Source organism: Alternaria hordeiaustralica (assembly GCF_023758085.1).
Source record: "Alternaria hordeiaustralica strain BMP 2776 chromosome Unknown scaffold_5, whole genome shotgun sequence".
NCBI classification, from domain to species: domain Eukaryota; kingdom Fungi; phylum Ascomycota; class Dothideomycetes; order Pleosporales; family Pleosporaceae; genus Alternaria; species Alternaria hordeiaustralica.
Genome location: NW_026056777.1, coordinates 1404005 through 1426357, shown reverse-complemented (window position 1 = coordinate 1426357; position 22353 = coordinate 1404005). Strand labels below are relative to the sequence as shown.

Sequence of the window (22353 nt, the reverse complement as noted above, 5' to 3'; positions counted from 1 at the left end):
AAAGGTGCGAAATGCCCACCTATTGGCTACAGCCCAGATGATTTGGCATGCGAGCCCAGAGAGTGTATTGATTCGGCGGCGCGATAATCTGCGACTCATGGCAGACTCGAGAGCAACTCCGCCAGCCGTCTGGCCGTCGATTGGATGGTCGTGGTAATAATGTCTCTTGCGCACGGAGGCGTTCGAGTTGAAGGGCTGCTGGGTCGCTGCAGCACGAAGGATTTGCCAGGCCGAATCGGGGCTAGATCCGTCGATCACTTGGCACTCGTAGATGCAGCTCCGAACTCTCAGAGACAACCACCGCATGCCGTCCATCACCATGAGTGCCCAACCATCCGCTCTGCACCGCGGCTGGATGCTCGAGTATGCTGACGGCCGATACATGCCGCTTGGAACGCATATCAGAATCATACGATTCCTACCGACCTGCGATTACATCTGAAACTCATCCGCCGTCAAGCGAAGTGTACTGCAGGGAGCCGCTGATAGTTCCACGACTAGACCGTAACCGTCGCCACATGGTGATCACGAGCTGCACCTAGGCTGCGCAACGAACCCAAGGCCCAGACTAATAATTCCTCTTTGCAATGCTCTGTCAGGGGTAATTTGGATGATTGAGGCCGAGAAACGTCTTTTGTTTTTTCTGTCTCTGCGCTAGTACCCACCGCAAGCCGTGGAAATGAGATGCGACATTGCAGCGGACATCATCACTCGGGCGAGTAAAGATGCGGCATGAACAGCCTCCTTGATGGTCCAGCACCCACATCCTTCGACCGCACGCATTCCCTCCACAGATGCAGGGTGAACCTGAGGCAGACGCTACCCCAAAGACATGGCAAGCATAACTCGGAACAGCTGTTTCCATGCGAGTTGGGTCAAGCCGCAAGCCTCTCTCACGTCTAATTATACATCGCATATCCAGCTCCGAGGGGCAACACCGAAGTATTACGATCTTCGTGATTGCAAATACGAGCTTTGCTGCGTTGAACAGGACAAATCACCAACGTCTAAATTGACAAGACTGCATCAACAGGAGCGCGGACATTACATCTCTGGTAATATGCGGAACTTACGGTGAAAGGAAAGCTATCCTCATTTGCAAATGGTAGTCTTTCATTAATGCATGCGCATACCTGTGAGAGCTCCGTCCGGAATGTAAGCTCCCGTTGGACCGCTAACCGCCGCCTGGACCTACAGTTCCTGCCATCAAATGTGGAGGAATTATAGATCGGAGAGTGAAGTGGCGCCAAGATGGAGGCCAATAACGCCTCATCGGAACCTTATGAACAAACGCCTACCATTATGCCCTCAAAACGTTCCACTTCCCATTCCCTACATCTGCGTACATCCACAGGTATGTTGCTTTGGAAATTACGAGGAAAGCGATGCAGGCAGATACAGTGAGAACATGGACAGGTTCTGCCTGTCCAAGAAGAAGAAACCGCATGGTGTAGCGTTCGAGGCTAATTCACGGGAGGCAATGCGTACCGAGCGAACGCAAAGTCAAAGCCAATTTCTGAGCAGGGAACAATGTGGACGCTTGAATAACTTTCGAAAATTGCTATCATGGAAGATAATATCGTCATTGTTGCCTCGGCGTTTGCAAACCACTTGCTTCATAACGTACTGTTCGAAACAGTGAGCAGCCGTCAATCAGCATTACGAAACCGTGTGTTGAGTGGCATACTGTCCATTGAACTCGAGTCCCGAGTTGTCAAGCGAATTCGCGAGCATTTTCACATTCCCCACAGCTTTTGATCCATGTCAGGATGACCGGACCCAAAACAGACATGTGCTTCAATATTCAGAGTGTTAATTCCCATAGCTACAAGACACCTGGCTGTCACCAAGCAGCTGCTACTCTGTTATACAAAATCTTAGGTGTAATTTATCTATCGATCCTGACATCCTTCACACTGACCTTGACAGCTTCGTATCCGATGCTGGGCAACTGGGGTAGCGATCAGTTCGACTTGTCAACTTCCAAATGAGTTGCACTAATGGACTTCATCTGCAAAGAAGAGTTTGAGGCCGGGTGAAGGTCTGCACAACTACACTGTCTCTGAATCACAGATCGCGTTTTCGATGCAGAGACAGTGAGACAAGGCTCCGCATTGCTGGACTCCGTTATAACACTGTCGAAGCATCGGCTCACCTCCAATGGATATACTAAGAAAAAGCGTCCGATATACTCAATGTAGTTGTGTCGTTAATCCATGTTTTCCTTCTAACTGCGTCTTGTAGACACGGGTCTATGCCTGCGCACCATACAGTATAATTCACTCGTAGGCTTTCGTACTCCTTACAGCCCCACTCTTCCACTACCGCCTCGCTCCATCTTGTTCAACCGTCGCGCAGTAGCAATCTGCGATTATTAGCCCATTGACCCACCAAGACCACAGCCACTCTCCTAGGGCCAAACCTACCTGTGTCCTTGTCTTCTGGCCCCTCACGGGCAAGCCCATAGCGTGTCTCCTTCCACGATATGTGCCCATATCCCTCAATCTCCGGATGTCGTCCTGCACTTGCCGCCGTAAATCGTTCTCAATCTTCATGTTGGCCAGTTCCGCGGTCAGATCCATGACGGTGGCGTTTTTCAAGCTGCCGACTTTCGCCCACGGGTGGATGTAGAATTTCGCCATAATGCGCTGCGAGACCGAGGGCCCGATGCCAAAGAAAGATTCGAGGGATCGCTTCACGAGCGTCGCTTCCGTGAAGCTGAAGCCGTTGATGAACACCTAAACCGTCAGTAAGACGCGCGCAAGGGGAAATGGGCGTTCCAGTCGCGTACCATGGCGGGTCAGCGTTCCGACGGCGAGTTCGCGTGTTGGAGTGTCAATTGTCGTGTCTGATCTCGAACTCCAGACTTCCGTTTCCCGCTAGACCCAGCCGGCGCTAGTGCGACAGTGCGGGCAATGGCTCTACCTAGGTAAAACGCAACGTTTCAACACCTCCTCCACCATCGCATTCCGCAGGGGGCTGTCCAAACTACTTAACCTTGCGACTTCCCTCGATTGTTTCCCGACACAATCAGGCACCATGGCTACCATCCAGAGAGCTGTCATTTCGCTCCTCTTGATCCTCTCGATCACTTTCGTCTTCTTTGCTCAGAGCACCGAGGCTGCAAAGGGTCCAAAGATCACTCACAAGGTGTGTATAGCTTTCAATCGGATGCATAGACGGACTTGCTGACTAGATCCAGGTCTACTTCGACGTTACCCACGGCGATGAAGAGCTAGGCCGCATCACCATCGGTCTCTACGGCAAGACCGTTCCCAAGACCACTGAGAACTTCCGGTACGAACGGATACAAGTCTACGCATAGCTCGGGGGGCTAACATAGACTACAGCGCTCTCGCTACTGGCGAGAAGGGATTCGGTTACGAAGGCTCTACTTTCCACCGCGTTATCAACAACTTCATGATCCAGGGTGGTGGTAAGTCCGACTCATGCCCGGGTCTAGGATTCACAATGCTGATCAACGGCTAGACTTTACCAAAGGCGATGGTACAGGAGGTAAGAGCATATATGGAGAGAAGTTCCCCGACGAGAACTTCAAGCTCAAGCACACCCGCAAGGGTCTCCTCAGCATGGCCAATGCTGGCAAAGATACCAACGGTGAGTACCCTTCCCTTTCACTCCCTGCAGCATGCACTGACTATCCTAGGCTCTCAGTTCTTCATCACCACCGTCATCACCAGCTGGCTCGATGGCCGCCACGTCGTGTTCGGAGAGGTCCTCGAGGGCTACGAGGTCGTGGAGAAGATTGAGAACGTGAAGAAGGGTGCTGGAGACAAGCCGGTCCAGACTGTCAAGATCGCCAAGAGCGGAGAGCTCGAGGTGCCAGAGGAAGGTATTCACGCGGAACTCTAGACATCAGTACGCATTCTTTGCTATTGAGTCGACCCCTCAGGTTGGAGAGCTGCTGATAGTTGTACCTTTTTCTTCAAGATTTATACGGCCATGCTGAACCAGCCATTCCTGGCGACGAACTCGATATCACAGCGACTCCGTCTCACGACGATATCGTCAACATTGCTGAGGTATCCCAGGCCTCTTCCACCAAGGGCAAAATTCCTGGCCTGGCTGCTGCTGCTGGTTCTGCTGATGGTTTGTCGGTCGGTCAGAAGCTTTTCTTTATTGGGGCTGTCGTTGCGATTTGCGTGCTCTTCTTGAAAACGCGAAATGGAGGGCAAAGCAACATTATGGGTGGGTTCAAGGAGAAGAGCATGGCCTAGATTACGACGAAATGCAGAAACGTTCCTTTAGTAGAGCATTGATCTGATACATGGTGAACATGGCTCTCTAATGTGTCAAGACGCTAGCTAGGGTAGAGGGGATACGATGTCCTTGCAGTCCCTGCATTACCCGCCGATGACGATGTGCAACGGTCAGGGCACGTCCAGGGTAAAAGCAAAGAAGACAATGTTGGGTTATCTAAAGCCATGGCACAGTCGCACAGGATGGCCTGGAGCCTGCACAAGAACCTAGAAAGGCCGCCACTACATTCAACTGCGGCCATGTCACAGTGCATGTCGCATGAAAAGCAAGCCTGCTGCAGCACACGACAGCTTCCATCTGTGACGTTCACCGCTCCCCACTCGCCACAGCCTGAGAACTCTGAGAGGGAGCGCTAGCGCCAACGGGGACTAGTGCGGGAAGGGTTCTCCGACACGCTTTTTTAACTTACCTGCGGCCGTCTCCCTCTTCCCTAACCACCCACCCTCCAAAACTACTCTGTGTGTATTGCACAACCTTACAAGCTCTTTTCCCGTGAAGTCCTTTCTTTTGGTCTTCACTTCTTTACTTCTCGTTTTCAGGACAGAGGCGTTCCCTTCTTTCCTGACAGAACGAGTCTCAGGCACCCGCCTGCGAGTTACGAGTTTCGTCACTTAGACCTGCTACTTTTCGTCTGTCGCTCACCGCCGAGCCAGCCGAAGCCAGCACATCTGTAATTTGCGCCCTGCACATTGCACTCCCAAACACACCCTCAACCAACTCGATTCCACCACGCCCATCATGGCTGAACAACTCGACATGGGTCGTCTCAACATCAACGACTCCCAGCACAACCCCCAGAACGGCTTCAACGGCGAGCGTTCTGCCTACATCCCCCCTCACCTTCGCGGCCGTCCCCAGGGCGGTCCCGGAGGCCCTGCACCCATGGACGGCCCGCCCCCGATGATGAACGGCGGCGGTCTCGGCGGCAGCGCGTGGGGCCCCGGAGGGTCAGTCAACACCCAGGACACAAAACAGGAAGGTATGCTAACTGGTGACAGTCAGGGTCCTCCCCCTCAGATGAACGGCGGCGGCGGTGCCGGTGGCTGGGCCAACGCACCCAACTTCACTCCCCGCGGTCGCGACGGTCCCCCAGGCGGTGGATGGGGCGGTGCCCCTCGCGGCAACTTTGACCCCAACGCCTACGGCAAGCCCGGCGGCGGTGGCTCTGGAGGCGCTCGCGGATCTGGCGACGGTGCCTGGAAGGACGGCAAGCACGTTCCCGGCCCGCCCAACCAGCGCCTCGAGCGCGACCTCTTCGGCATGCCCAACGACCCCTCCAAGCAACAGACCGGTATCAACTTCGAGAAGTACGATGACATCCCCGTCGAGGCCTCTGGTCAGGGTGTCCCCGAACCCGTCACACGTTTCACAAACCCGCCTCTCGATGACCACCTGCTGAGCAACATCGAGCTCTCCGGATACAAGGTTCCCACTCCTGTACAGAAGTACTCCATCCCCATCGTCATGGGTGGCCGTGATCTCATGGCTTGTGCCCAGACTGGTTCCGGAAAGACTGGTGGTTTCCTCTTCCCCATTCTCGCCCAGGCCTTCCAGAATGGCCCCTCTCCTCCTCCCGCACAGGCTCAGGGTGGATACGGACGTCAACGCAAGGCTTACCCCACTTCGCTCGTCCTTGCTCCTACCCGTGAGTTGGTCTCCCAGATCTTCGACGAAGCCCGCAAGTTCGCATACCGCTCCTGGGTCCGTCCTTGCGTCGTCTACGGTGGTGCCGACATTGGCTCTCAGCTTCGCCAGATTGAGCGCGGATGCGATCTTCTCGTTGCTACCCCCGGTCGTCTCGTTGACCTGATCGAGCGTGGCCGTATCTCCCTCGCTAGCATCAAGTACCTCGTTCTTGACGAGGCTGACCGCATGTTGGACATGGGTTTCGAGCCTCAGATCCGCCGTATCGTTGAGGGTGAGGACATGCCTCCTACCGCTGCCCGCCAGACACTCATGTTTTCGGCCACCTTCCCCCGCGATATCCAGATGCTCGCCCGCGACTTCTTGAAGGACTACATTTTCCTTTCGGTCGGTCGTGTCGGTTCCACTTCTGAGAACATCACCCAGAAGATCGAGTACGTCGAGGACGGCGACAAGCGCTCTGTTCTCCTTGATATTCTCCACACACACGGTGCTGGTCTCACCCTGATCTTCGTCGAGACGAAGCGTATGGCCGACTCGCTGTCCGACTTCCTCATCAACCAGGGCTTCCCCGCCACCTCCATTCACGGTGACCGCACTCAGCGTGAGCGTGAAAAGGCCCTGGAGATGTTCCGAACTGGACGTTGCCCCATCCTCGTCGCTACCGCTGTAGCTGCCCGAGGTAAGTTTTCCAGGTTGTTCAAGCCTTGAGCAACTCCTGTATTCTGCAAACCCTTGAACACCTTGCTAACTCATTTCAAGGACTTGATATACCGAATGTCACTCACGTAGTCAACTATGACCTTCCCACCGACATTGACGACTATGTTCATCGAATCGGTCGTACTGGACGAGCTGGAAACACTGGTATTGCCACTGCTTTCTTCAACCGCGGCAATCGCGGAGTCGTACGCGATCTCCTTGACCTGTTGAAGGAGGCCAACCAAGAGGTCCCTAGCTTCCTCGAGTCCATTGCTCGCGAGGGCTCCGGCTTCGGTGGAGGTCGTGGAGGCCGTGGTGGCGGCCGTGGCCGTGGCAACGCTGCTACCCGTGACGTTCGTCGCATGGGCGGTGGTGGTTTCGGTGGCGGTGGCGGTGGCCAGTGGGGAGGTGCTCCTCAAGGTGGCTACGGAGGTGGCTTCGGCGGTGCTCCCGGCGGTGGCTACGCTCCTCCAGCTCCCGGCGGCTACGGTGGTGGCGGCGGCGGCTTTGGTGGAGGCTACGGCAACCCATCCGGCCCTGGCGGCAACTCTTGGTGGTAAACGTGCAACGCACCGCTTCACGATATAGCCAGCCCGGGACACATTTTCTTCTCTACGATACCCTGGGCCTTCGTGTCGCCGCTACCGATGGCTTGCTTTCGATTTCCTTCACTTGCGAATGTTTTCTGCGAATCTTTCCCGGTTACCGCGGATCGATGCGGAAATCTGGAATCTCATACCCCAATCAGCATATAGACAGCGACTGTTTTTTTGCGGATCTGCCTGTTTTCGAGCTCTTCTCGCATACGATACCCTTCGACGCACTCTTGTCGAGCTCGAACATAGATGGCAGGACCCTCGTCTTTCTCGCAAAGGCATGCATTACGAACATTTCACGACTTCGCTCTTCTGCAAGCATGCTGCTTGGGGAGCTATAGATTCTCGCTTTCCGAGTCTTCCACACGCGGATGACCTCTCTGAGCATTTCCTTATCTTACGACAAAAGCGGTTCCTTTTTTCCCGGTCATACCCCTCGACGACAACGTCTTTCTCGTCGTCCTTGCGTCTCTCGGTCTCTCCACACGCGGAGAGTAGCAGCATGACCCTGTTTTGGACGACGGAAAAGTTTACTGCATAGATGGCGTTCATGAAGGTCTAGCCACGACCCAACCTTTGTACGAAGGAAGATACCCCCGGTTCTTTGTGGTAACCATCATGGTGGCTGTCTTTCCAAGGCCAGCTCGGCGGTGGGATTTAAATGCTCGTTTTGGTTTGCATGCGCATATGCGGACCTGACCCCGTGACTTGGGTGGAAGGAATCTGATAAAAGTATAGTTTCGAGCAAATGATTAGTTACATAGACTAGTATGCGCTGCCAATATGCGTGGCCTATACAATGCATGCGATTTGATACTTGCATACATTTCTCCTCAGTTGCTTCACATTTATCATAATGTGAAATTACTTGGCATCTCACCGTCCCTCAACTTGGCGTTGCAGTCTCCATAACATCATATCACTTCATCATCTTAACTAGAACTGCTGTGCATGTACCACCAAACATTGCCAATATGGTAACCGTGAATCATCGAGACTTCACTAATTGACGGAGACTGTTTCTAAGTCGCCACCGCCTCCACCTGATTCCTGGCTCTATCGTCCTTACCCGGCGAGTTGAGGTCAACATTAGTCGCTTTTACATCTCCTCCTCTTGCCTTCCCAGACATCACCTGGGCATCTGCGCCACACCATCCACTCTATTCTTCGCCCACCCTCCCACATAGCAGCATACTCGGCATCGAATACATCATTTTCTCTCACCCTAAACACTGTGCTGAGATCAACTCGCTTTCAGGAAGTCGGCCCATCATACCACAATGCCAGACCGCCTCGCAGGACACCCGTCCCTCCAAAAGACCCGTGACACCATCTCACGATGGGGACGATGGTGCGGCTCCCAGATATCAGACTGGACTGCGTTAGCGAGAGAAGAGATCGAAGCAGATTTGCGTCGTACCAAGCCGTGGAACACAAGTCTCTAGGATTGCTTGAATCCGCTGCCTTTATGTAAGTCTTTCCACACTTGTTGGTATGAGGATGGGGATGACAAGAAAGATGGACTAACAAGTAGCGTAGGTATCGTCACGTTCTTCTGTCCTTGCGTCACTTGCGGAAAGACGTGGCACCGTCTTCACTACAACGGCGATATGAGTGGCTATGAGATTGTCAACGTGCCGGTACGCCATTTCCCTCCCTGACAAAGTTCCATCCAGCTTCGATTAGCGTCCCACACTATCCCACCGCATACCTCCTTCTCAGATTCCTGACTGACACTACCGGTAACAGTGCATAGCCTACGGCTACTCGTTCCTCTGCTGCACCCCGCTCGCCCACGGCTTCCTCGTCTGCGTCCCCTTCGCATGGCAAACCTATCGGATCCGCAAACTAGGCGACCTCGGCGGCACTTGTGTTGCCGATATACTCAAGACGTGGTTTTGCACGTGCTGCTCGCTGATCCAGAACGAGAAGGAATCGAAGTTGTTGATTGAAGGGCGTACAACGGGGTTTTGGGGCGGTGACGGCGCGGGTGCTGAGGGTGTTGTTGTGCGGCAACCAAGTGGGGGTTTGGGGGAGGTGATGATTATGCCTATGGCGGTTGGAGAGGGGATTAGTGGGCAGGGAGGAAATGGGACGACTACAGTTGGGGAATGTGCGGCGGTTTCTGAGCTTGCTGGCGAGACAGTGGTTTGCTTTGAAGGAGAGGAAGATGATACAGAAGGAGCCACTGGGGTACAACCACACGTCGACGGAGCCACCGATCAACACACCCGCCTCGAACCGCATGTGCCAGTTGACACTTTCAGCGAACACAGTTTCCACTCAGAAACGGGCGACGAGGCCATGGAGCGCATCGTCGCATCCGAGGACTCCACCTTAGATCTGGCTGTGATGGCATTGCCTGCGACTCCACAGCACATTGCTTTTACGGCTCCTGCGCGAACGACTCAATCTGAGATACCCAGTCACCTGGACAAGTCCGAGAATGATTCGCATCCGGACCCGGCTAGCGAGCACATCTGTAACAACGGTGAAGCGGTAATGGCAGAATAATACTGGGTATGCTCTGTGCGAAGGATGGTTTTGCTAGAGTAGACTACGCTTGAAGAGCTTGAGAAGAGGGAAGATGTGATGGGGTGTTGAATGGGTTGTCGGCAGAGGTGGATGGTGTCGCGTATTCCTATTCTGTCCCTACGTAGTCTTTTTTTTCCTTGCCCTAGTTAACGTCTTTGTAGTTTCAATGCATCGCTGTTATTTCCAACCTAATTCTCTGATTAATGCTTGTTTTGAGGAACTCGTCATGTTGATTTGCACGGTCGAAGATGGTAGAGAAGGTATGAAAGTGCGAGATACTTCTTCATTATGATTTCGTAAGTCATTATGATTTCGTAAGTCATTATACAAGCAACTAATCCGTTGGGTACCTTGCGCTCAAGACCCCAAAATGGTGGCAAGATCAAATCATGCAATTCGTACATTCTACAGTCCGCTCAACCCATCCAACAATGCGGTCAACCCACCAACACCCAGCAACGCGCCCGCCGCGGCCTTCCTCCCTGTGTGACTTTTCTTACCATACTTGTCCCTTTCCCTCTCCTTCTCATACGCTCTACTCCTCGATTTGGATCTGCGCCGTCTTGGGCGTTCGAGCTCAGACTCGGATGTGGTAAAGTCGTCGTCATGTCGTCGGTTGCCGGCATAACTGGGGTTCATGTAGGATTGGCGGAGAGGTGAGGCTTGTACAGGGTAATTCTGGTTTTGGATTGGTGCATGTGGGGGCGCGGGTGCGTTTGCAAAAGGGGTGTTTGGCGGGGGTGGGTAGTATGGTGGTGCGTTCATCGGCTGGGATGGGTGTCCGTTGGCTTGAGGTTGGTACTGTGGGATTCGTGGGGAGTGAGGGCGTTGTGGTTGTTGAGGGGTATATTGACTGGGTACCGGTATCTGGAGATTTGGAGTGCGGGTGTTGGTCTTTTGTTGGGGTGGCGGCGGGACGAGTCCCGGTCCAGGCATTGAGAGTGATCGGTCTAGTGGGGGTGGCCCAGGCGGCGGTGCGTAGTGCATCGTGTTCGTGCGATCAAGCGGGGGATGTGTGTTTCGCGGCACTGGTGTCCTGTCGCGGTCGAATGCGCTTCCTTTTAGAGCAGTGGGTGGCGGTGGGGCACGATGGAAAGATGATCTCCTGGCTTGTGGTTGTTGGGGTGGAGTCTGTGGTGCTGCTTTCCGGTAGATGTCAACGGTACGTTCAACAAGACGTTTGACTTGGTCAAATTGCAATGGACGTTCGATGCAGAAGCATGTCTCCCCTCTCGTTCTCCTACTATCCCTCCGCACCTTTTGATATTGTGTAAACCTGAAACCTGCCTCTCGGATTGCTTCCTTGCACACCCAACTAGCCATGATCTCGGTCCAACTGCTACGTTCCAAATAGGCAAGTGAATACGCTTGATCAGTATTCGAGCTGACTTGCTTGGCATCGACAAAGCGCCAGTAGTATTTGCGCGCACACAACTTCCAAGGTATTTCTAGATCGACTTCACTGTCTTCCTCTTTCGCTTCTACCGCGGCGGCAGCCTCGATGGGGAGACTACCTAGACTGGATCGGGGCGAAGCAGCTGTTTGCTGTTCATTTGTAGCAGGCATGCTCACTTGTGATGTACGAGGTGTAGCGATCGGTGTTGGCGGTGCAGGCGGACCGTGATGCTTCTCCGGGTGTGGACTAGACAGGCTGCTGGCCTCAGTGAACAGCGGCTGTATGCTGCCCGACCTTTGTGTTCGCCGAGCGCCATCACCGGAAAGCTTTGATGTGCGGCTCTGCTCTTCTTCGTTATCTGACTCTACAGTAGCTTGTTGATACTCTTGTCTCTGCCTTTGTAGTTCACGTTCTTCGTCTCGTAAGCGGCGCTCAAATAGAGGCAGACTCGTCCATTGTTGTAGCAAGTGCTCGGCGCGCGAAGCCGATATACTGAAGACCGCAGGTAGACCGTTCGCTTCGGTGTATACCGACGTGTCGAGGCTTCTCAGGTCCTCATCCTGATAAGATCGAAGGCTGGTCGGCCTAGGGATTTCGCCATGCTCTGTGACAACTAAGCTCTGGGAACTGTCTGCCTCCATCAATAAGCGCGCATCAGACCGTGGCGATTGTTCGTAGAAGTTTGAAGCTGATAAGATGGATAGTTGCTGTTGAACAATGAGTGCCTCGAGTTGAATCTTTTCGTTGTCAACAAGTTTAGCGGCTTGTTGCGGAGATACCGTGGGACGTAACCTGAACGACTGTCAGCAGCATACTACTCCAAGCCAAGATGTACCTCAAGTAGAAGATAGAGCTATGCGGATGCGACTGGGTCAGAGGCCGAGTGCAGTGTAAGGATGTAAAACTTACTTTGACCACATTATAGTCTGTGCTGCATACAACGTCTGCAGTAGAACAGAGAGCGTCATACTCAGGGCTTCCAGGTGAGCTGTGAAATAGTCTAAGCTTGCCTTGGTCGAATGATCTAAACGGGGATGGCTGTGTTGAGTAGAGCGAACACTGTCTCTTCGGTCATGGAACTTGTTGTTCTCAATCGAGGTAGTCATCTCGACGCTGGTAAGCAAGTTCTGAGCCTGATCGATGGCATCGTCCAGGGTGTTGATGGCCTATATGAATGTCAGCGAGGGCGTCCACGACCTCATTTAACGAAGCATAAGTATTCGCTTCTCCTTGTTTAATGTCTTCAACTCCCTTGATCGGACAGAGCAGATGAGTGATTCCCAAAGTCTTCTTGGGATTATGCCAGTACAACACTCCGATCTTGGAATAGGCCATGCTTTCCCGTGATTGCAGCGCGACTCGCGCGTCCTTACGTACCTCAGGTGACGGTAAACGATCATCTTCTTTGATGATCGTCCCTAGCTGCTTGAGTATTGCAGCGAAACCATTTGTTTTGTTTGCGACGGCAACTAGGTCTTTCGCGGCCTCAGGCGACTCCACAGCAACGCCGTATAGCTTCAGCGCGAGAGCTGAGCTCCTCGACACTACCGGTAATATATCCGCAAGCACTGCCATGCTCCCGCTAGAAAACGCAATACCAGATTGGAAAAAAGAGACAAAAAGAGCAGTGTGGAGAATCGGAGTCTTGGGAAAAGGCACCCGCAGCGAAGAGAGTCGAAATCCTTCGATATGTGTTACCGACTAGCTAACCCTAGAGTCGTGTGAGGTCATAGTGTAGGAATTAATGCAGGGCGCTGGTTGACCGACGACTAAATCCGGCGAAGATCACGGCCTAGTGATTGGCCAAGGTGCACGGCTGAAGGCAGGCGAGCACGCGAAGTGTTGAACTTGTGCAGAAGTTGCCGCAGGGCTGGGGGAAAATCAGTGCATCGTAAGCATGCAAGGCGGAGGCAGTGCGCTCTCGTCAGTGTTTCCAATAAATGTCCTTGGTTGTCCGCGCGTGGGAGGCCTCGAGGGATTTGGCCCTCAACTGGAACTCGACTACGTGTTGGCAGCCTTTGCTGTCGGTATACCTGTCCACATGCCTAGTCCGAAGTATGCGCGGACGTCTTCAGGTGTTGCGCGTCAACAGTTGACTAGAGGCGCGCCAACGGTGTGGCACAGGATGACGCCGGCTATACGGGCGCGAGTTGGCCACCTGATGATTTCCGAGGCTCAGGCTGAGAAGAGTGGACAAGCGCATCGCGAAAGTGTACTTTGAATCTGCCTTGAGAGGCCGGCATCTGGTGGTGTGAGAAGACGATCCGGTGAAGATTTGAGGACGTGGTGGTGATCAGAGCCGGTTTGGGCCACTGGCAGTGGTGAGCTGCAGGCCAGTACATGTCGCGCCGTATCCCGTATAGCCCGCAATGGGAGAAGACAAGGCCTGGACAGCGTTCGGAATGGCATGCAGCTGCAGCGATGGCTGAGGGCGTTTGAATCATGGTAGTCAGTGAGCAAGTACAGACACATGTTCTTCACGGGCAGAGTGGGCGAGGTCGCACGTTGTTAGATGCCCGAGTCGACGCCCGGCGCCATGCATGCAGAGATGCCTTGACGTAGTTTCAAAATGTCTTGTACATATATGTCTACATGCAGTGTACAGGCCTAATTTCTAGGCGCCCATGAAAGATCGAGGGCTCTTGCTCTTCAGCGTTGTGTTCTGGCCGACAAAGTCCCAGTCAATCCTGTCCCACCACTGCTCGAGGAAGGCCCTCTTCCCGCGGACACCGTAGTCGTGCAGCCAGACGTGCTCCCACGTGTTTACGCACAGCAGCGGCACTACATCGACACCGCCCAACGGCTTCTTGGGCTTCTGGTCCTGCTGCGCGGCCACGCCGAAGGAGCCCACCTTGTTCATGTTCTGGTACGAGTCGGCGTTGTGTGTGTTGAGGTCGTGGGACTGGCGCCTGTAGTGGGCGCCCGACAGAGGCGATCCGGCCAGGTAGGTGGGCAGGATGCGCAGAGTGCCGCCCAGGCTGTTGTCGTTGGTCTGCACGAGCCAGACAAAGCCGGGGCCGAACATGGACTCGGCGGTGGCGAGGAAGGTGTCGCGCAGGGTGTCGAGCGAGGTGAAGTGCTTGTTGATGTGGGCGTGGAGGTCTTTGGACGGCTGGGCGTGCACGTCGGGGTTGGTGTTGAGGCCGCGGAAGAAGAAGTGGTTGTTGAAGGCCATGCTGGCGATGTTGAAGGCGTAGGCCTTGGTCGGGTCGCGGGCGAAGTCGACGACGAGGGCCTTGGCCTCCTGGTTCTCCCACGGCGTACCTGCAGAGCGACGTTAGCCTGTGGCAGCGCCCTGGACGCGGCGGGGCGCTGGCGTACCGGCGGTGGATGCATTCAGCTCGTCGACGATGTGGCCCTGGTACTCGGTGTAGGCGGTGCGGAAGCCCGTGGGCGAGAGCACGCCCGGGATGCCGTTCTGCTCGAGCTGGGCGTGGTTGTCCAGCGGGGGCACTGTGTAGAGGCTGCGGGCGGCGGGCGGCGGCCGTCTCCACGACACCCTCGACGCCCCGGCTGCAGACTGCATGGCTCCCGGCCGGCGGGCCAGACAGCGTGTAATCATCATGTGTGCTGTCGTTGCGGGCGGCGGGCGAACTGGAGTCGGCCGCCCGTTGCTCGCTGCTCATCTTTTTCCGGCCTCTGCATCGTCGCGCTAGCCCCCGCCCAATCACGACGCGCCGAGCTCCAAGCGCCCGCGTCACTCGTTTCACCCACTCGCCTGCTTGTCCACGCAGAGCCACACAAACACCGCAGCCACCTGCCACCAGACGCTGCTAGCCAGACCCTCCGCCCACCATACAATGCCTCTTGTCCACTCGGCGCCTCGGCTGCCTCTATTCTCAGAACACAGGCGACCATGCGTGCCCTTCTCGCCGTGAGGAACGTCACTCGCGGCTCCTCGAGTCTAGCTCGTGCAGGTAGATATGCCCAAGGTAGGCCGTGTCTTTGTCTGTTCCGTTGTTCCTACTCTGCTTCCGTATCGCTCTCTCATTTCTTTGTTTCATTCCGAGTCACTTGAGGTTCGCAGGCCCGACCTCTTCAACCTAATACCGCCATCACCTCCATCTCCACCACCATGGCTCCAGTCACACCCTCTCCCAGGCTCTCGAGGATATCCCTCGCCTGCCTTTTCCTATCCCTCATCCCCACGGCACACGCGTCCAGTCTCTTTTTCCGCCAAGCAGAAACATGTGGAGGGAGCGCAGGCCTCCAACAGTGCGGATCCGACTTCCCTTCCTCTTTCTGCTGCCCCAAAGACTCAACCTGCATGTCTCTCAACGGCGGAGACATACAATCAGTCATCTGCTGTCCGTCCGGCTCGGACTGCGCCTACATTCAGCCCACCACCTGCGACACCACGCAGCTGAACGCGACGCTCCATCCCGACAACCAGATGCATCTCTCAGAGACCGACGGCATTGACCTGCCCAAATGCGGCGACAAGTGCTGTTCGTTGGGCTACACGTGCCAGGGCACTATGTGCGCCAAGGACACCTCGCCATCGTCATCGCCGTCCCCAACGTCAACCGCAAACCCAACACCCTCCTCCACCAGCCCGGCGTCCGCCTCCCAAACCTCCGACTGCTCAGCCACCGCACCCGTCCAAACAAAGCAGGGCTTCGACGGCCGGTCCTTCGCAGCTGGCTTCTTCCCTGGCATAGTAATCGGCGCCCTCAGCACCCTCGCCCTGATCTGGATCATCAAGAAAAGGCGCGAGTCACAATCCAAAGAGCGCTACTCCGGCGACTTCGGCCATGTAGCACGCCAAATCAGCGACCCAATCTACGACCCCCAGCACGCCGCCCGGACCGACTTCATGCGCCGGGGCAGCCACTCCGCGCATTCGAGCCCCAACTCCACCGACCGAATCGTCCAAGGCATGAAGGAAACAAACGCCAACCCGCCCGTCCACGGCTTTACCCCCAGGATAAAAAGCATGTGGGACCGCACCCCCAAACTGAATTTTGGCTTCACGGGCGGTCTCCCAGCAAACCCTGCACCTCTCCACCCTCCTCCCGTGCGCGCAGGGAACTACACAGATCCGTACCAGACCCCGCCTCCCAAGCCCAAACGCATTCATTCTGCTAGTCGGCGCTCGAGTTCCCTCCGTACCAGCACGCAGACATTCAACACACAGCAAGGGCAACAGCGTCCGAATGTCGCGCGCAGCGGCAGTTCGGAGACCATTGATGTCTTGATGCCAGCACCGAGTTTCCTGGCGCCTCCACAGGCACCTGGTATGCGGCGCGACAATCGCTTCACGGCAGACTCGGCGAACACTACGTTCACGAAGCTCATGGAGCGGGCGGGGTTTGATGAAGGTGGGCGCCAGGAGGTGAGGGAGTGGAGGACGCCTAGAGTGTAGGCGCTGCAACACCTTGTCTCGGTTGGTCGGTCCAGTCATGTGATGCTTTTTCTCTTCTCTTCGTACATATATTCTTCCCCTCTTTGCTGTCACTCCCTTTTTCTTGTTAGCGCTGGCGTTTCGGACCTTCTTTATCCTGGGCTGGCATCCTCACTGCATCTGCGTTTGCATTTGGTTCCGGCGTTTGTGTCTCTTTCTAGCATGATACCACATAGGCAGGCCTTTAGTCGCTCTCTACGAGCTATTCCTCTTACTGATCAAATATGAAAACCACCATTGCAATCTTCAGCCATGCTTCGATGTGAAATGTCTAGTCCAATGTTCGTCCATCACTGTCAAACGTTATGATATAACTCATGTCAACACATGTACGAGCTGTGTTCTGATCATGTTATTCGGCGAGTATGAGACCCATGCACGCCTACGTGCATTTTGTTATCCTTTCAATATATATACATCTTTGTAATTCATTCGTGTAGATCTCATCAAGTACGCCTCGAGTATATGAATACAGCTACCCAGTACCACGCTATTGCAATACTGACATGATTACCTCAAGGGATGTGCTACATAATCGGGGGCCAATGGCGCCAAACGTTCTTGCCTCGATCGGGCAGCTGCGGGAAGATCAAAAGTTGGCGTATTGTTTACAAGGATTGGTAAAGTTTGAACCGCACCCTGTCCCAACGTGCCCGAATGTCCAGTCAATGACGCGCCACGGGGACCTGCATCTGGCGATCCCATGATCCTCGCCTCTGCTGCCTGCGCCCTTAGTTCACGGCCCACCTCCCTCTCCACCATAGGTTTCGCCGCTTTCCGCTGCTTGCCAAAAAGACAGTGCCACAAGTCGTCTTCCTTGACAATCTCTCCTTCGCCCTTCTTGCGCAGGAGCTGTTTGACAGGCGCAGCTTGGAGTTCGGCCGAGTTCGCAGCGTCCAGCGTCTGTTCTTTGATAGCGGGAGTGGTGGGATTAGACTGTATCGGTGTTTTCGACAATGTGTTGTTGCTGATATGCTCGAGGCGGCGGGCAACAGAGATATCGTAGATGGCTTCTTCGACTGTGTTGCTGATAAGGTACATAAAAACCGTCGTGGGTCGTTCTTGCCCGATTCGGTGGACGCGGTTGATGGCTTGGAGTTCGATTGCGGGGTTGATGAGCGGTTCGCAGAGGAAGACGTAGGTAGCGTTTACAAGACTTAGGCCTGAAGAATCGGTTTTTGCATCCAGGAGCAAACACTCGACACTGGGATCTAGCTTGAACTCCCGGATGCCGTCCTTGTCAGTGATACTGCTGGCACCAATCTTCCACTTTTTCAGCGCTTCGTAGAGCACTTCGAGGAAGTCGCCAAACTGGGAGAAGATGATGGACTTCGCACCAGGGTCGTTGTTGCGGATCCAGATCAAATGACGCGCGATCATATCTACCTTTGTGCCGTATGAGCCTTCCAAGTCGATCATCTTGATCTCTTTCATCGTTGAGTCAGACAGGTCAGAGTAGATGGACGTGGTGGACGTGGTGGACGAAGAGCCTGGCGTAGAAGCATGCGTCCGACTGGCAGCTGCGTCTATCTCTTCTTTCGCTCTGATTTCGGTCGGTTTGAAGACAATATCCTTGAAGTCAGACGAGCCCAACTTCTGCTTACAGGTTGGGCAGGTCCGATGTGCCTGCCACCATTGATTGATGCACTCTTTGCAGTACTTGTGACCGCAAGCCGTCAAGACTCCGATCTCAATGTCTTCCCTACAAATGATACATTCGGCTGTCGTCTCCTTCAGATTTTCACTCCGGAGATGCTTCAGATATGTGCACTTTGTTTTGAAGCCATTGGCGTTGTTCTCGCGTTTCTCTCGCAAGTCGTCGGTTCTATCGAACTCGCGCTGGTCGAATCTGCTGTCTAGCGTCTCCTTGTACTTTGCGACGGTATCGGAGATATGTTGAAACTGCCGATAGTACTCTAGACGTTGGTTCATGGTGCCTCGATACAGTTCCTGCTCTTTCTCAAGTTCAGTGATAACCTTTGCCTGTTCTGTGACTATAGCCTGAACCTTAGTGATGTGCGTCTGAAGGATTTCGAGCTCGGAAGAAGCGCGGACATCACCACTGTTCGCTTTCCATTGCAGAGTAGTCATCAAGGAGCGAATACTAGAGATAACGCCCCTCAAAGATCCAGCCCGGAGTTTCGCTTGCAGTTCGCGTCGTCTCCTGACAACTTCAAGCACAAGTTGAGGTGCGTGACCGCGATCGCCTTCGTCGTTGTCTTTCCTCAGGGCTTGCTTTTCGGCAGCCCTAAGCTCGTGTTCGACAAGAGTGTCCTGTAGACCGTTTACAGCAGCGTTGCGATCTGCGACGAGTGTTCGAAGAGCCATGATGTAAACGTATAGCTCATCCTGGGCCTTGAGCGAGTCATCGTATTCTTCTCCTGTCAACTCTTTGTCGTCTTCGTCATCAACCAAGCGCGTAAGAAGAATGTCAATAACTCTTGTGCGCCAAGCGTGTATCTGCTGAGCTTGCTCATTCAAATAATCACTGATGTTGTCCATCGTGTCAAGAATCTTTCGCGCTTCAATACCCCCAAGACCTGGGAGGTCAGCGATCGTAGGCAATTGGAGAGGCGTTTTGGTATTGACTTTTGCCATTTGCTGCTGCGCTTTACTCTTCGATCCCTCCAGCAGCTCATGGCGAATGGCCCTGGCCGCCTCGTAGTAAGATGTCTCAGACTCGTCCCACTCGCGCCACCTATCCGATCCTGGGTCCGTGTTGTACATTCGCAATTCTTTTCTCTGATGGAACGAAGTGGCGCTGAAGAACTGAGCGGCATGCTGCAGCTCCAGAAATGACCGTAGCGATTTACGCAGAATCGGGATACGGCCCATCTTATCTGCAGCTACATCTTGCTCTTCATCAGCCTCACGAAGGTCAGCTGTAGATACGCGGCCCAGCTTCTGCTGCTCCGCGCGTAGCTCGCCTCTGCATATCTTGATATATGTCTCTGCTTCTTCTCGGGCTTTGTAGTAGTACTCAAGTGCGTGTACTGGATCTTCGGAATAAGCATGAATGTGACCCATCTTGATCAGACATAGAATCATTTCGCGAGCCTCTGACTTCCATTTGGTGTCGTTCTGCTCAATCATGACCTCCAGAACTTCGTGTACGGTGCGCAAAGCCGCCTTCTTTCCACCCAAGGCTCTTTGATTCTTTCGACCCACGTTCGCATGGAGACACGTCTGGCGCAGCCTGACCAGCCATTCCCGCATGCGCTCGACAACCTGGGGATGGGTCTCGTCGCGACCTTCTTCCACGGGCTGCCCTTCAGGTGTGAGCCAACATGCATCACACATTTGACGCATCATTTCGCTGTAGTTCTGTTCCTCGATAGTTGTGAAAGGAACTGTAATGACAACGCGTTTCTGAGGCGGTATCTGAAGGTCATCGCGAACTCTGTCCTTGGTATGCCGTAGGGCAATCTCGCTGAAAATGCTCTTGAACGACGCTTTGTCGAGGCGATTCCAGATTGCCTCGTGGTTTACAAATGTGTCACATCTGAGGAAGATCAAAAGACCACGTAGATCCTGGACGTCCTTGCGAAGAGGAGTGCCGGAAACTGCCCAGGCGTTACACCGCGGAATGATCCGCGCTACTTGGGCGGCCTGACTGACCCCACGCTCCACCATTTGCGCTTCGTCTAGGCAGACTCTCCACCAGGAGATGCCGACGAGAGGGCTAGTGCGACGCTCGTGGCGTTTGGGGCGTCGAGAGCTGCGCTCCGGGGGAGGTACAGCGTGATGAATCTCTTTCGAGAGCACATGATACGTCGTTAGCACTACGTCGTATTGCAGGAGATGCTCAATGGTAGATGGTGCATGGACACTCTTTGGTGCAGTCGGAAGTGGGAGACCCTTGTAATGGCAAACTTTGAGATCAGGGGCGTGAGTGCGCAATTCGCTCATCCACTGTTCTAGGATCGAAGGTGGAGTGATGATCAACGTAGCACCTGAGGGCTTAACTTCAGCTTCAGTGTATACGTCGTAGACGTTTCCTTTGGGGATGTCTCGCTTGTGATGGGATATGAGTGCGATTAGCTCGACTGTTTTACCTAAGCCCATCTCTTCGGCGAGTATGCCGCCGCGCAGTGACCGCAGAGCGTCGTCCTTGGCTGCATCTATATTTGTAACAATAGAGCCTCGGAGATAGCTGACATAGCACGGTGTTCCCAGGGCGTCTTGAGTCTGTCTGAACGATGCTGGTGGCGAACTGTTGACGAATGGCTCGAGCAGCCCAGAGGATGAGAATGCAACGCCTTCTCGACGCAAGAGCCAATCAACGGTCCTCTCTTGGAAAGGCAGAAGCTTGGTTTCGAGCAAACTCTGTTTGATGCGTGGGGAGACATCCATGTCTGCTGCTGGCACATAAACTGAAGTGTAGAAATCAGACAAAGTCCATTTCTTGTCGCCTCTTGTAACCTCGTCAGTCATGTAGACGCGGAGAAGACTCAGATCTGCGGCCATATAATGGCGTGTGACGGCTGAGTCCTCAACCACTGACATGCCCAAGGTCCACCGTATCTCGACAACCAATTTGTGTATACTGCGTCCCTCACCGGGCGCGTACAGCTGACAGCGACAGAAAGCTGCTCGAGACGCGGGTTCGGTGTTCTTGCCTCGACGCGTAGTAGCAAATGTAGTGACGGTCCGAAGGTGGGGCAGGATCGAGTCTGCGAAGGCGGAAGAGGTTGTGGCAGCCAGGTCAAGTCCCGTTCTATCGACCATGTTTCGGAGTCTAATTTGCAGGGTCTCTTTTGCCCGATCCCTGTGGCACGATTCGAGTTCTAGAGGTATGGAATCTTGCGGTGTGGCTGAGGCGTCCGTCGTGTCCATGAAGTCTGGCGAAGGAATGGGCGTGTTCTGCATACGGGTCAGTCCAGCATCACAGATGTTGGCCAGCCCACTAACCAAGTCAATAGATACTCTGGCCAAGACGATACTATCTTTTGCGTCTGCGTCCGCCCGCCAAGGCACGGAGATAGCCCTGCCATCACCAGTTTTACGTCGCTTGGGCGACGGCTCTTGCTCCGTATGCGCAGGCGCTTTGAACCAGTCCTGCATAGTACGTATGCAGTCCGAGGCATCTTGCGCCGGCAGTGATGGCGGCCCACGGCATCTCGAGAGGCCGCTCGCAGGCACCGGATATGCGCAGAGGAGCTCAGCACTGCCCTCTAGAGCAACAACCATGGCGGCAGAGTGGGCGCGTGTGCGGGGAACAAGTTGTGGTGTAATGAGGGACAGGGCGAAGACGGGCGTGGGCGGATATCCGTAATCGCCGACGCGCCAAGACAGGTGGAGACCAGGGTCCCCACAACCAGGCATCAGTCCCACCATTCAATCCTACCCCAGACACGGGTCTGCTTCGCGCACACATATGACAAGTCGCGAGGAGAGAATGTAGAGGCTCGGCTTTGCGCCAAAATTGACCACCTAATCAGCACCGGCTAATGGTACCGTGTCTGTTACTAGTCAAACTATTACGAGCTCCCATTGTTCCTGCATCAACTACTTTGGCTCCCCTGACCTTTCCCAACACACGCTACTGTAGCTGCGATGTTGCAGCGACTGCGTTGCTTCCTCAGGACAGGACGTGCATGACCCTCAAGTCGAACTGAGCGCACCCTTAGCAAACTGACCAGGTAGTGTATCCCGGTCTGCCATGTCCGTCTTTGCGAGCTTGCGTGGTAGTAGACTACAAGGGAGCAGTCTTTGGCGCCGCATTTCCGCTCGTAGACGGCATTGCAAGTCCAGTCTGGATGGGCGCAGGCTGCCATGTTTGAGCCTTTGCTTCA

The 22353-nt window shown here is 54.4% G+C and overlaps 7 protein-coding genes across 7 annotated transcripts; 4 read left to right on the top strand and 3 right to left on the bottom strand.

The window, feature by feature from the left end:
• Window positions 1-3039: 3039 nt before the first annotated feature.
• On the top strand, window positions 3040-3873 carry CPR2 (Peptidyl-prolyl cis-trans isomerase B; the record flags this gene model as incomplete). The annotated part of the gene is made up of 5 exons (XM_049386417.1): window positions 3040-3150; window positions 3203-3297; window positions 3351-3436; window positions 3490-3618; window positions 3668-3873. The coding sequence occupies 5 exons, from the start codon at window positions 3040-3042 to the stop codon at window positions 3871-3873; spliced, it is 627 nt and encodes a 208-aa protein (XP_049246266.1).
• Window positions 3874-5019: 1146 nt separating this feature from the next.
• Window positions 5020-7187, top strand: DED1 (DEAD-box ATP-dependent RNA helicase; the record flags this gene model as incomplete). The annotated part of the gene is made up of 3 exons (XM_049386416.1): window positions 5020-5228; window positions 5280-6607; window positions 6688-7187. 3 exons carry the CDS (start codon window positions 5020-5022, stop codon window positions 7185-7187), a joined length of 2037 nt encoding a protein of 678 aa, XP_049246265.1.
• A 1646-nt stretch (window positions 7188-8833) lies between these two features.
• J4E84_003806 (uncharacterized protein) lies at window positions 8834-9737 on the top strand (the record flags this gene model as incomplete). The annotated part of the gene is made up of 3 exons (XM_049386415.1): window positions 8834-8863; window positions 8973-9127; window positions 9491-9737. The coding sequence occupies 3 exons, from the start codon at window positions 8834-8836 to the stop codon at window positions 9735-9737; spliced, it is 432 nt and encodes a 143-aa protein (XP_049246264.1).
• A 426-nt stretch (window positions 9738-10163) lies between these two features.
• J4E84_003805 (uncharacterized protein) lies at window positions 10164-12729 on the bottom strand (the record flags this gene model as incomplete). Its single annotated transcript, XM_049386414.1, has 4 exons — window positions 10164-11946; window positions 11990-12007; window positions 12064-12320; window positions 12532-12729. The coding sequence occupies 4 exons, from the start codon at window positions 12727-12729 to the stop codon at window positions 10164-10166; spliced, it is 2256 nt and encodes a 751-aa protein (XP_049246263.1).
• Window positions 12730-13768: 1039 nt separating this feature from the next.
• Window positions 13769-14716, bottom strand: J4E84_003804 (uncharacterized protein; the record flags this gene model as incomplete). Its single annotated transcript, XM_049386413.1, has 2 exons — window positions 13769-14418; window positions 14476-14716. The coding sequence occupies 2 exons, from the start codon at window positions 14714-14716 to the stop codon at window positions 13769-13771; spliced, it is 891 nt and encodes a 296-aa protein (XP_049246262.1).
• Window positions 14717-15229: 513 nt separating this feature from the next.
• On the top strand, window positions 15230-16519 carry J4E84_003803 (uncharacterized protein; the record flags this gene model as incomplete). Its single annotated transcript, XM_049386412.1, has 1 exon — window positions 15230-16519. One exon carries the CDS (start codon window positions 15230-15232, stop codon window positions 16517-16519), a length of 1290 nt encoding a protein of 429 aa, XP_049246261.1.
• A 549-nt stretch (window positions 16520-17068) lies between these two features.
• Window positions 17069-21748, bottom strand: J4E84_003802 (uncharacterized protein; the record flags this gene model as incomplete). The annotated part of the gene is made up of 1 exon (XM_049386411.1): window positions 17069-21748. One exon carries the CDS (start codon window positions 21746-21748, stop codon window positions 17069-17071), a length of 4680 nt encoding a protein of 1559 aa, XP_049246260.1.
• Window positions 21749-22353: the final 605 nt, after the last annotated feature.